General features: G+C 42.8%; 1 protein-coding gene across 1 annotated transcript; it reads right to left on the bottom strand.

The window, feature by feature from the left end:
• Nucleotides 1-2,091: 2,091 nt before the first annotated feature.
• Nucleotides 2,092-14,647, bottom strand: LOC309973551 (antileukoproteinase-like; the record flags this gene model as incomplete). Its single annotated transcript, XM_082857837.1, has 4 exons — nucleotides 2,092-2,144; nucleotides 13,334-13,483; nucleotides 13,733-13,891; nucleotides 14,566-14,647. 4 exons carry the CDS (start codon nucleotides 14,645-14,647, stop codon nucleotides 2,092-2,094), a joined length of 444 nt encoding a protein of 147 aa, XP_082713963.1.

Below are 14,647 nucleotides of genomic sequence, written 5' to 3' on the forward strand. Positions count from 1 at the left end.
CGACTACTGAGCCCATGCACCACAACTACTGAAGCCCGCACGCCTAGAGCCTGTGCTCCACAACAAGAGAAGCCACCACAATGAGAAGCCTGTGTACTTCAAGGAAGAGTAGCCCCTGCTCGCCGTAACTAGAGAAAGCCCGCACACAGCAACAAAGACCCAAAGCAGCCAAAAATAAATACATAAATTTAAATTTAAAAAAAATAAAATTAAAAAATAAAAATGTGCCAAAGACCTTAATAGACATCTCACCAAAGAAGACAGATGGCAAATAAGCATATAAAAAGATGCTCCACCTCGCACGTCATCAGGGAAATGCAAACAGGAAAAACAGTGAGATACCACTACACACCTATTAGAATGACCAAAATCTGGAACACTGACAACAGCAAATGCTGACGAGGTTGTGGAGCAACAGGAACTCCCATACATCACTGGTGGGAATGCAAAATGGTACAGCCACTTTGGAAGCCAATTTGGTAGTTTCTTACAAAACTAAACTTACACTTACCACACAATCCAGCAATCATGCTCCTTGGCATTTACCCAAAGGAGTAGGAAACATATGTCTACACAAAAAACTGCACACAGATGTGTATAACAGCTTTATTCATAATTGCCAAAACTTGCACGCAACCAAAATGTTCTTTAGTTAGCGAATAAATAAATTGTGGTGCATCCAGACAATGGAGTATTATTTGGCTCTAAAAAGAAATAAGCTATCAAGCCATGGAAAGACATGGAGGACTTAAACACCTATGAATTACTAAGTGAAAGAAGCCAATCTGAAAAGGCTAAATGCTGTGTGATTCCAGCTATACGACATTCTGGAAAAGGCAAAACTATGGAGACAGTAAAAAGATCAGTGGTTGCCAGAGATTGGGAAGGGGGAGATGAATGGGCAGAGCACAGAGGATTTTTAGGGCAGTGAATACTCTGTATGATATTATAATGATGGCTATATGTCATTATACATTTGTGCAAACCCATAGAATGTACAACACCAGGAGGGAACCCTACTGTAAATGATGGACTTTGGGTGATTATGATGTGTCAGTGTAGGTTCATTGGCTGTAACAGGTGCACCACTCTGGTGAGGGATGTTGGTAATAGGGGAGACTATGCATGTGTGGTGGCAGGGAGTGTATGGGAAATCTCTCTACCTTGTTAATTTTGCTGTGAACCTGAAACTGGTCTAAAAACATTAAGTCTTTAAAAAAAGAATTGGAGAAACAAGGAATTTCTGGACTCCTTAAATATTATTAAACTCATTGATAAGAGTTTCATTTTTAAAAAGCGATCATTGTCAAAAAATTGGAGAAGTAGAAAAAAAGAACCCTATCACCGCTTCTTCAGCATGTGTGTAACCTACGAGTTTATCTCTTCTCAGGGCTTGGCCTCCTCCCCCTGCTGCAAGGTGATACATGGGCTGGACTGTATTTTTCTGAGCCCGGGGTCCTTAGTCTGGAATAACCCTTGCTGGAGGTAAGGGAAGAATACAGCAAGATGATCTGGTGAGGTCTTTGGCATTCCATGTTTCCCAAAGTAATCCAGAGTGGGCATTGACACAACATGGTTAGTGCACCTGCTGTGAACTGCAGATAATTTTCTTTATTTGTCCGCAGGTCAGGTGAATATTGGGTGGATGAGATGAGAGACAGACTGAAGGATAAACAATTCTCAGATCGCGTACAGTCTAAATCTACACAAAGAGAAACATTTTCCGAAACTGCCCGTAATTTGCAAAGCCATCCTCCCAGCCAAGTATTGGCATTATTTCACGAAGCAGCCCTTTTGCTCCTTTTGAACTGTGGCTCTTGCAATCGATGGGGAATAAGAAGCACTTTATACAGAAGACAAACCAAGGCTTTCACAGGACCACGTGTCCAGGCTCGCCCGAGGTCTCAGGCGGGCCTCTTGCCTCCTCCCCACGCTTTGTCTAGAGGGAAGGTGTGGCTTGTTCTTTCTGATTCAAGTGCGTTTTTTCCTTGACTGTGATTACACTGTATATGTAATTTCATATCCTCTTCTCTGGTTTATGTTATAACACAATTTCCCGATGTCGTACAAACTGCATCAACATCTTGACCTTCATGAGAGCAGGGGCGTCAGCTCTAGCAAACTCAGGTACACCATGCGCTTGCCTGGGAAAGGCCACTCAGGAAACAATTGTTTAGCTGAACTCAGCTAATGACTACATTGTTATCCACTTCAAGGCTTTGTCATCATTTCTGTAACTCCACTGGACAAACCAGTCATTTCCAGTTCTTGATTTCTTTTATAGATTATGTGGATATGTAAATCCTTGTGCATGAATCATTTTTTCTTTAATTCAGATTTCTCTGTTGGATCAGATGCCTAGAGGTGGAATGTATAATCAAAGCATTTGGATATTTTTAAGGCTTTCAACATAAATCATCCTTACTCTCTGCTTCTCCCAAGGCCTTCAACAAAATCAAATGAGACAGAGGACACAAATGATTGTGTTAAGAATTTACAGGGTGCCTGGAATATAGTCAGCCCTCAGGAAATACTCCCCTCATCCCACATGTAAAGACACGCATAAGTGTGCTTGTAAACATACAGATCTGCAATCCAATGCACCCAGCCTATGAGTACTGACGCTCTCTCCTAAATAAACTATAAGCTCTCCTGGGCAGCTACAAACAGGTATGCCAGACCTGTCAAACTTGACTGTGAATGAGAATCATAAAATGCATATTCTGATTCAGTAGGTCTTAGATGGGCCAGAGATGCTGTACTTCTCCAGCTCTCTGGTACGCCAACGCTGCTGGTCTGTGGACCACGCCTTGAGTAGCAAGCAGGTGTGCCACAAAGACACAACAGGCACATAGAAACACATATGCAGGCATAAGTGAAAACCCACATATACACATGAATTTGCAATTTCTCAGAAATACTCTAGGTAATAGGAGTCAGATCTCCAAGGGCATGGACCCACATTTCATGGGAAAAATTTGATCTGTTGGCATCTGTCCAGAACCTAAGAAAAGTTGGGCTCTGGGAGTGCTAGGGCAGTGCTAGAGTGGGGTGGGACAGAAAAGGACAGGACAGGACAGTCTGGACATTCTGTCCCTGAAGTAAGTGCTGCTCCCATGAAATGGGGGCTTGGAGTCCTCCTAAACTGTCCGATCTAGACCTCTCTGGTACCTGGAAGCCTTCACTTCCCCTTTGGTAGCAGCAATCTCCTTCCTCTGCCCCAGCTTCCCCAGGGTCAGAAAAGCAAGGAATATCCGGTGAACTTGTGGTTCACCTTTTCCTAACAGTATCTTTTGTTAAACAGAATTTTAATTTTGGGGGGGTAGTGACAAGAAAGAGCCTTATTTGTTTATTTTTTTCAGCCAATCATTTAAAGTGAACAATTCAGTATCATTTACTACATTCACAGTGCTATGTAACTGCCACCTCTATCTAGTTCCCAAACATTTCCATCACTCCAAAGGAAACCCCCTTACCATTAAGCAGTAATTCCCCCACCCCCAGCCCCTGGCTACCTCCAGTCTGTGTTCCATCTCTGGATTTTTCATATAAATGCAGACATACCATACATGACCTTTTGTGTCCGGCTTCTTTATCCATGTCAGAGCATGTATCAGTATTTTAGTCCTTTTTATGGCTGAACTTCCGTCATAGGGATACACAACATTTTGTCTATTCACCCACCAATGGCCATTTGCGCTGGCTACTAGAAATAGTGCCGACAAGAACATGTATGTGCATGTACTTTTTTTAAAAATAAATTCATTTATTTATTTAATTTATTTTGGCTGCATCAGGTTTTTTTTTTTAACAACTGTATTGGAGTATAATCGCTTTACAATGGTGTGTTAGTTTCTGCTTTATAACAAAGTGAATCAGTTATACATATACATATATCCCCACATCTCTTCCTTCTTGCGTCTCCCTACCTATCCCACCCCTCTAGGTGGTCACAAAGCACCGAGCTGATCTCCCTGTGCTATGCGACTGCTTCCCACTAGCTATCTATTTTACGTTTGGTAGTGTATATATGTCCATGCCATTCTCTCACTTTGTCCCAGCTTACCCTTCCCCCTCCCTGTGTCCTCAAGTCCATTCTCTAGTAGGTCTGTATCTTTATTCCTGTCTTGCCCCTAGGTTCTTCTGACCATTTCTTTTCATTTTTTTTAAGATTCCATATATATGTGTTAGCATACGGTATTTGTTTTTCTCTTTCTGACTTACTTCACTCTGTATGACAGTCTCTAGGTCCATCCACCTCACTACAAATAACTCAGTTTCGTTCCTTTTTATGGCTGAGTAATATTCCATTGTATATATGTGCCACATCTTCTTTATCCATTCATCTGTCGATGGACACTTAGATGGCTTCCATGTCCTGGCTATTGTAAATAGAGCTGCAATGGACATTTTGGTACATGACTCTTTTTGAATTATGGTTTTCTCAGGGTATATGCCCAGTAGTGGGATTGCTGGGTCGTATGGTAGTTCTATTTTTAGTTTTAAGGAACTTCCATACTGTTCTCCACAGTGGCTGTACCAATTTACATTCCCACCAACAGTTCAAGATGGTTCCCTTTTCTCCACACCCTCTCTGGCATTTATTGTTTGTAGATTTTTTGATGATGGTCATTCTGACCAGTGTGAGATGATGATAGTAGGCAGCTTCCCAGAGCTTTCCTCCAGCACCCCTCGGACTGTGGACCAGCTCTGGCTTGGGACGACCCAGCCAACTTCTCTGCCAACCAGTGGGCTGTCACCACATCCTCTCCAATGAGTCGAAATCCTAACCTTGGAGAGGATTCACTCTCCTGCATTTTGTTCTTTCCCCGACTACTCTCCCTCAGCCCTAGGGTTTTCTTTCTTTCCTTTTTAGTTAATCCCTTGTAACCACTAATCATTTTCATATTAAACCTGCCCTGTTCACATTACTGAATTCTTTCTGTCTTCTCATTCAATGCTTATACACTAAAGGTCTATGAATCTATCCTTGGCCAATATCGCAATATTTTATTTACTCTAACTTTATAATAAATCTTAATAATTTGTAGCATAAGTTTTTCTGCCTTATCATTTTTTTAATGTTTTTTCAAAATTTATTTATTTTTGGCTGCTTTGGGTCTTCGTTGCTGCATGCAGGCTTTCTCTAGTTGCAGCGAGCGGGGGCTGCTCTTCCTTGCAGTGCGTGGGCTTCTCATTGCGGTGGCTTCTCTTGTTGAGGAGCACGGGCTCTAAGCGCACGGGCTTCAGTAGTTGTGGTGCGCAGGCTCAGTAGTTGTGGTGCACGGGCTTAGTTGCTCCGCGGCATGTGGGATCTTCCCAGACCAGGGCTCGAACCCGTGTCCCCTACATTGGCAGCATATTCTTAACCACTGCACCACCAGGGAAGCCCCTTTCTGTCTTATTCTTATATTCTTCTTCATTTATGTCCTTGCTATTCTTGTCCCTTTGCTTTTCCAAATAAATTTTTTTTCCAAATAAATTTTTAAATAGCTTCTGCAAGATACATACACATGCAAATAAACAAAGCAACAACAACCTATTGGGATTTTAATCCAGGGTGGCAATGAATCTATAAATAAATCTAGGGAGAAAATACATCTTTACAATATTAGGGTTTGCAATCTATGATTATGCTATATCTCTTTCTATTTCGATATTCTTTAATTTCTCTCAAAAAGTTTTACTATTTACTACATAAAGATTCTGCGCATCTTTTCTTAATTTTATTTATAGCTATTTGATTTTTTATACTACTATAAAAATTTCATCTTTAATTGTTTCTTTCTGGGATGTAGAAGTATAATTCACTGTTTACTCCTGAGTGCCTGATCTATCAGCATCAGAGACCAACATTCATGCTCAATATAGAGCCGTTCCCTGGGGTGATCAGCCAGCTACCTGGCGGCAGGTTGATTACATTGGACCACTTCCATCATGGAAGGGGAATAGACACTCTGGATATGAATTTGCCTTCCCTGTATACAATGTTTCTGCCAAAACTACCGAACATGTACTTATAGGATACCTTATCCACCTGTCATGGTATTCCTTACAACACTGCTCTGATCAAGGAACTCACTTCGCAGCAAAAGAAGTGTGGCAATGGGCCCATGCTCATGGAATTCACTGGTCTTACCCGGTTCCTCACCATCCTGAAGCAGCTGGCTTTATAGAACAGTGGAATGGTCTTTCGAAGACTCAGGTAGAGTGCCAGCTGTTTGACAATACTTTGCAGGGCTGGGACAAGGTTTTTCAGAAGGCTGTCTATGCTTTCAGTCAGTGTCCAATATATGATGCTGTTTCTCCCATAACCAGGATTCACGGGTTCCGAAATCAAGAGGTAGAGACAGGAGGGGTACTACCCACTATTATCCCCAGGGAGCCATGAGCAAATTTTTGCCTACTTGTCCCCTTGACTTTGTGCACTGTTGGCCTAGAGGGGTTAGTTCTGGAGGGAGAAATGTTTCCACCAGGAGACACAACGATGATTCCATTGAACTGGAAGTTAAACTACCATCCTACCACTTTGGGTACCTCATGCCTCTGAATCAACAGTCAAAGAAGAGAGTTCCAGTGTTGGCTGGGATGATTGATCATGACTACCAAGGGGAAATTGGACTCCTACTCCACACTGGAGGTAAGGAAGAGTATGTCTGGAATACAGGAGATCCCTTAGGGACCTGGTAATATTATCATACTCTGCAATTAAGTCATCAGAAAACAATGACCCAATCCAGGCAAGGCCACTAATGGCCCAGACCCTTCAGGAATGAAAGTTTGGGTCACCCCATCAGGTAAAGAACGATGACCAGCTGAAGTGCTTGCTGAAGACAAAGGAATATAGAATGGGCAGTGGAAAAAGGTAGTTATAAATACCAACTACAGCCATGTGACCAGTTACAGAAATGAGGACTGTAATAGTCATGACATTTCCTCCTTATTTTGTGATAAATACATGTGTATGTGTGTTTATTTTCTTTCCTCTCTTATTACCTTATCATGTAACATAAGATGTATTGACCTTATGTCATAGTATTTATGTATCGTTAATTTTATGTCATAGAATTTGTTACTGGATATGAAGGAGGAGAGTAAACATCACTCTAGAGCTTTACTTCCTCTTCTGGGGAAGGAATGAATGTGTTTTGGTTTGTATACAGGATAATTGTACGCTGTCTGGCAGAATTATGACCCTGTCATTGTCTTTACTTGAAGATTAAGTATGGTTTAAAAAGATTCATATAGGTGCCGAGTTGACTTGTAATCATTTATTTTATGTGTCAACTTGACTGGCCATGAAATGCTCGAGTGAAACATTATTTCTAGGTTGCCTGTGAGGATGTGTCCAGATGAGATTAGCATTTGAATCTGTGGACTCAGTAAAGTGAATTTCTCTCCCCAGTGTGGTGGGCTCATCCAATCTGTTGAGGGCCCAGTAGAACAAAAGGTGAAGGGAGGAGGAATTTGCACCTCTTCTCCTGCCTCTCTGCATGAGCTGGGACATCTCACCTCATTATCTCCTGCCCTTGGACTAAAATTCACACCATCAGCTCTAACGGGTTTTTTTCTGGCTGTGCCATGAGGCATGTAGGATCTTAGTTCCCCAACCAGGGATCAAACCCGTGCCCCCTGCAGTGGAAGTGTGGAGTCTGTACCACTGGACCACCAGGGAAGTCCCAGCTCTTAGGTTCTTAGGTCTTCGGACTTGAACTACATTATACCACTGACTTTCTTGGGTCTTCAGTTTACATACGGCAGATTATGGGATTTCTCAGCCTCCATAACTGTGTGAGCTAATTCCTCATGATAAACATAAATAAGTAAATACACACATATATACATTGTTATGAATACATTTGTGATATATATATATATATATATATATCTTACTGGTCCTACCAGTTCTGTTTCTCTTAGGGTAGAACCCTAATACTCTATGTTAAAAATTACTATTAAACTCAATAAAAGTTGTCAGTGTGAACTTTAAAAAATAAAACAATTGTTTTCATTACTAGTTTGAGCTTTGCCCTGCCCAGTTGTAAAAATTCCTCCTTTTTATATAACAAATTTCCACAAATACACAGATTTCCTTTTAGATGTTCTATTCTATTCCATTAGACTATTTGTTTATTCCTATACCAACATCATACTACATTTATTATTATAATGTAAAAATAATATAATTAATAATATTTTGATATGTGGTCTGGCTAGCCTCCATTCCTGTACTTTTTTTTTTTTAATTGCAAATACTCCTTTTTATTTTTTATTTATTTATTTTTTTGCGGTACTCTGGCCTCTCACTGTTGTGGCCTCTCCCGTTGCGGAACACAGGCTCCGGACGCACAGGCTCAGCAGCCATGGCTCACGGGCCTAGCCGCTCCGCGGCATGTGGGATCTTCCCGGACCGGGGCACGAACCCGTGTCCCCTGTATCAGCAGGCGGACTCTCAACCACTGCGCCACCAGGGAAGCCCCATTCTTGTACTTTTAAAAAATGATCTTGATTCTTCTGCAACGTTTATACTAATATAGGAACTGTAGGATCACTTTGCCAAGGTGTTTTAAAAAATAATGTTGGGGATTTTATTGCAGTTATATTGAATTTATAAATGATTTTTTAAAGAGTTGCAATCTTTACCTCATTGAGTCTTTCCAAACATAAACATTATTTCTCCATTTATTCAGTTCTCCTTTCAGACCTTCAATAAAATTCTTTTTTTTAATCCATAAAGTTCTGGCATAATTTTTATTTTTTTAATTAAAAAAAATTTTTTTAATATTTATTTATTTATGCTGTGCCAGGTCTTAGTTTCAGCACGTGGGATCTTTTAGTTGTGGCATATGGGCCTCTTAGTTGCGGCATGCATGCAGGATCTAGTTCCCCGACCAGGGATCGAACCCGGGCTCCCTGCATTGGGAGCGCAGAGTCTTACCCACTAGACCACCAGGGAAGTCCCTCTGGCATAATTTTTAGGTTTGTTCCTAGGCATATTGTAGGGTTTGTTTCTTTGATTATTTATGTCTACTTTAATTATTTCTGACTGATTATGGGTAATGTGGAGAAATGCTGTAGAATCTTGTATAGACCTTATACCCAGCAACTCTGATGAAACTTATTTCATTCACTGTATTGAATGTCTTAAATTGTTATGTAGGAAATGATACCGTCTGCAAATAATGACAATAATCTTTCTTTTCATTCTTACATATTTTATTCCTTTCTCTCATTGCATAGTTTTGTATATCTCATACACTGCTGAAAAATAGTGGTGACTCTTATTCTGTTTATGACTTTAATGACAATACCTCTGAAAATTCAACTTAATATAGGTTTTGCTACAAAGTTTCAGAGAGGTTTGTTTTCTTTTCTTTTCTTATATATTAATTTCTATCCTTTCATTTCCATTCTTAATTTTAATAAAGAATTCACATTTCACTTTTAGGAGAGCTTTTTAAACCCTCGTGAATTCTAATGTCTAACATTCTATTTAAGATGTTCCCAACTTTGCTCAGAGAAGACAAAATTGGTACATAATTATTTTTTCTTCTACAGGCCAGAATATTTGGCTGTAGTATCAAATTTTTACTAACATCAGCAAATTTGTTATTTATGGCTACGTAACAAATTGTACCAAAGCTTAGCATCTTAAAACCATAAACATGGGCTTCCCTGGTGGCGCAGTGGTTGAGAGTCCGCCTGCCGATGCAGGGAACACGGGTTCATGCCCCAGTCTGGGAAGATCCCACATGCCGCGGAGTGGCTAGGCCCGTGAGCCATGGCCGCTGAGCCTGCGCGTCCAGAACCTGTGCTCCGCAACGGGAGAGGCCACAGCAGTGAGAGGCCCACATACCGCAAAAACAAACAGACAAATAAAAAAACCATTTCTCTATTTAAAAAAAAAAAAAAAACATAAACATCATCTCACTGTCTGAGGGTTACTGTTCATTGAGATTCTGATATGTCTTCATAATAGAAATAGATAGAAGTCATGAATATATGTTGACATGGTTGAAATATAGAAATCTTCATAAATACCCAAGAAAACTATGTGGAACCCTTCCCTGAAAGGTCACATAATTAATGTACATCTGTGCATTTTGTAAACCATAAATAATTACCTTCCATTTTGTAAACCATTGAAATCACATTTCTCAGATCATTATATCAGAAGAACAAAAAATCTGAATGCTTGTAACTTGTATTTTGATTGAGGATTATAGAGTGGATTTGGGAAGGCTTCATTTAGACTCTGTGTGAACTTACTATACGTTAATTAATAAAACTGAGTGGTTTTTATTTTTTCTATTTTTTGGCATGCAGGATCTTAATTCCCTGACCAGAGGTCGAACCCGTGCGCCCTGCAGTGGGAGCACGGAGTCTTAACCACTGGACCGCCAGGAAAGTTCCCCCAAACCGGGTGGTTTTTAATGTGTAAAACTTGATGTGTAATTGATGAAGTGTTATTCCACCACCAACATTAACATTAACGAGCATTGTCATCTCCCACCTTATTTAAGATTGTAGATAAACGATGATAACAATGAAGTCTTTGGTAACAGAAAACAAAAATCCAGGTACAGCTTGGCCTGGTGGTTCTGGCCTGGGGTCTCTCACAGGTTATAATCAAGCTGTTTGCCAGGACAAGACTAGACTGAGACTGAAAAATCTACTTCCAAGTCCCTCACGTGATCGTTGGAGGGCCTCAGCTCCACACAGGCTGTTGGCCAGAGGCATTATTTCCTCACCCTGGGGGCCACTCCACAAAAGGCTGAGTGTCCTCACAACATAGCAGCTGAGTTCTGCTTGAGCAAATGATCGGGGAGAGCACAACCTCCCCAAATGGAAGCTAATCTCTTTTAATGATCTAATTTCATAAGGACATAAAGATCTGTCACTCTGCAATATTTTATTGGTCACACAGACCAACTTTGCAAAAAGGTGGGAGGGGACCGTGCAAGGGTGTGAACACCAAGAGATGAGGATGATTGGGAGTCAACTTGGAGGGTGGCTAAAATGAATAAAATAAAATGAATGAAATTAAAATGAATTGAATGGCTCATAAAATGAATTAAACAGCTCTTCCCCTTTTCCCTCACCTCTGAAATGGTTAACTTAATACACCCAGTTGTTACTCTTGGAATATTGGTTGAAATACTATGGAATATTTTCTTAGACCAGTGACATTTTCCAGGAAAGGAATGAATTACAATTTTATTTTGGCTTTTTTTTTTTTTTTTTGCAGTACGCAGGTCTCTCACTGTTGTGGCCTCTCCCGTTGCGGAGCACAGGCTCCGGACGCGCAGGCTCAGCGGCCATGGCTCACGGGCCCAGCCGCTCCGCGGCGTGTGGGATCCTCCCGGACCGGGACACGAACCCGCGTCCCCTGCATCGGCAGGCGGACCCTCAACCACTGCGCCACCAGGGAAGCCCTATTTTGTCTTTTTTTTAATCGTTAATCTAATTAAGTTCTCTGTTTCCTTTAGAATCCATAGAGCAAAGTTCCCTACTTGGCTCTAGCTCTCGGAATTCCGGTTCTTGTTACTCTTTCCACGCCACTGAGTCAAGAACCATATCACTGTCCTGTGGTTCTGGCCAAGAACATGTCATCAAAATGACCTACCATGACAATACTCCTAGTGTTGGGAAAGGCAGTCTCATGCATGCATCCCCCACTACAAAAGAATGGGCCTTGGACCTGGAATACTTACTTACCGAGACATAAGGAGCCCATACAACCTGTGCCAGGCTTATGGTCATGAGTGGAAATATCTTTCCCTGTTTTAAGCTCAACGCATGCTCCTTTGTTTTGTGTGTGTGCCCTCTGGCATCTGGTTAACCCCACTGCTGTATCTGCCCTCAGTGGGGAAGGGATGGGGTCCTTCTGCCGTGTCATGAGAGGAGTGCCTACATGTAAATTGCCCGGTATCAGGTGCCAGGAGAGACTCCCTAGCCATGGGAAATCGAAGCCCGCTATAGAAGCATCTTGTGTAAGTGAAGCATTGTTTTATCCGTGCTGTGCTTTCCTTGGAGACTCTGATACCAGCATACAATGGACAGACATATGTGTTTGGAGTCCTCCCTTGGGACTGATAATCGGGTACACGTTGTTCTGCTCAACACTTATTTTAAGATAGAAGCAATAGTGTCTTGGGAGAGAAGAGAAATGAAAGAGGCTCATGATCACCACAGAAGGAAAGTATCCACCATTTTCTGAGAAACTGCTATGGCCCTGTAACATTGCTCTTCATTTTGCATTGGATACCCCAATGCTCCAAACACCAAACACTGTGACAAGTTGATTTTTATCATCACTTTGCAGGGCAAGAGATTAAGATGTAGGAGATAAAGTCATTTGTCCCAAACCACAGAGCCAAGGCTTTTCAGACTCATGATGTAAATTCTGGTCTGTCCAGCCCCTAAGCCTCTTCCTTCCACTCCATATCTGTAAGAGGGAGGCCTCTTATTCAGACATTCCCTCATCATCTCCCACCAAACTGGTATTCCCCAATGAACCACAGAAGCAGGATGTACAGAGAGAAATATGCTCATTTATTTATTGACCAATCAACAGGCATTTGCTGGCAGCCTACTGGGTGCCAAGCCTTTCTGCAAAGAAGATATTGGTGATAGGACCAAGGCTTCACCACGGAGTGCCCCAGTGATCCAAGCGTGGGAGTAGAAGGGAATTCCCACACCACGCAGAGTAGGAATCCAGAGCCACTTCCAAGTGGCAGGAATCAGGCTGTGAGAGAAAATGAGATCAGGACTTCAATACAGGAACCAGCCAAGTCATCTCCACATTCTCTCCCCAAGAACTCCCTTGAGATAGAGAAAATAGCAAGGTGCTGATATAGTTGTGTGAGTCTTGGTATCGGGAGGCCGATTTCAAGTCTCTATTTTACTAGAAAACTCTAAGGTTGGAGCATTGAGCAAGATTATCCTCAAAATCCACTGATCTTTTGGGCTTTGACCCTAGACAACATCTTGGAAACAACCTTAATAATACATACTTAGTGCACAGTGCTTTTGACAATGCACTTTCAAGTTCATTATGTCCATTTTACAGATAAGGAAACTGAGACTCAGAGTCACTTGCCCTGGGGCCCTTATTCAGAAGGGCTGGGATATAATCAGAGCCATGAGCCATCCTATGGAAATCCTTGCCTGAGGCCTGGGGAACAGGGCTCTCGGAAGACAAGGGAGTCAGGCAGAGGCTTTCCTTGGGGTCCAGATCAGGAGTCCCCCTGTTTATATGCCTGGAACTCCAGAGGGCTGAGACTGAGAGAGCTGGAGGGAAGGAGGTCAGCCTGCCCCAGCCCCTCCTTACCTTTCACAGGGAGCAGGCACTCTTTCCCACAAGGGCCCTCGCAGCACTTTAATTCACCCATGCACTGGCTGTCTGTCTCACATTGATTGGGGGGGTTAAGCATCAAACATCGGATGGGGGACTCTGGACACATCCCAGGCTTCTCCTCAACTGATGAGAGTAGAGACATGGGTTAGAAACCTTGTACCTTCCATACTAGCCCCCTGCTTCTGGACCCCAGCCCCTGCCCCAGGCCCTGCCCCAGCCTGAGCCTCCCATCCCCATGACCACAACATCCGTCCTGAGGCCGGGATACCCCCTCAAGGTAGGCTCTGGCTCTCTTCTGACATTGGGCCCCCAGTCAATGCAGGTGGCCAGTTGTCCAGTGCTGCATGGCTGGTGGCTCTCTCACCTCCTCACCTTGTTTCAAGATGTTGACAGGATCCAGGCATCTGATTCCGCAAGTATCAGGGCAACATTTCTTCTTCTCTGGACACTGACGGTCATTGTTGCACTTGGGTTTCTCATATATAAGGCACTGGGCAGGTTTTCTAGGAGGGCAGTCTCCAGCTTTCAAAGCTTTGGAAGAGAAGTTCAAGAGTTTTGGAGGAGGCTGGGTGTTGAGTAACCATCACGGCTCCTGGACAAAGCACCGCTTTCCAGGAGTGACCCTCACTCAGGGGACCATCCACAAAGTCCAAAGTGAAGTCCCTGTCTGATCTCCATGAAGAGTGACAGGCTTGATGAAATCACACACGTGGTCAGGAGGAAGGCATAGGCTTCCCAGCCAAGGTTTCTTTCCCCAGGGAGAAGCAAGGCTCCACACAGGCAGAGAGGCAGGCTGAGCATGATGGAGATGGAGGGAAATAAACAGAGATAAATAGAACCGACAGAGCAGGTGAAGAGCTCGAGCCAAAGACAGGAAAGCAGAGATTAACGGGAAGAACAAGCAAGAGTCAGACTGATGATTGGAGAGCCACTGACCGGGAAATGAGGCAGAGAGAAAGAGAGAGGAATAAGAATAGAAAGGCAGTGAGACCTGGGCTGGCAGATGGCTGAGGAAAAGAATTTCCAGATGCTCAGAAGCTTGCACAGAGACCTTGGAGCCCAGATGGACATGAACACACCCCCAGGGACGTCTCCTGAAACTAAGCTGAGAGATTACAGTCTAGAGAAGGGGCCATCCCCACACCACTACGAGCCCCCGTCTCTGACCCTGCAGCCAGGATCATACCAGGGTGACTCCAACTCACCATTTCCAGCACCTTCCACAGCCCAAGGTGCCAGGGTTCCCAGGGCAAGAAGCACGAAGGGGAAGAGGCCACTGAACGTCAT

This window comes from Leucopleurus acutus, assembly GCF_964270905.1.
Source record: "Leucopleurus acutus genome assembly, chromosome: 16".
NCBI classification, from domain to species: domain Eukaryota; kingdom Metazoa; phylum Chordata; class Mammalia; order Artiodactyla; family Delphinidae; genus Leucopleurus; species Leucopleurus acutus.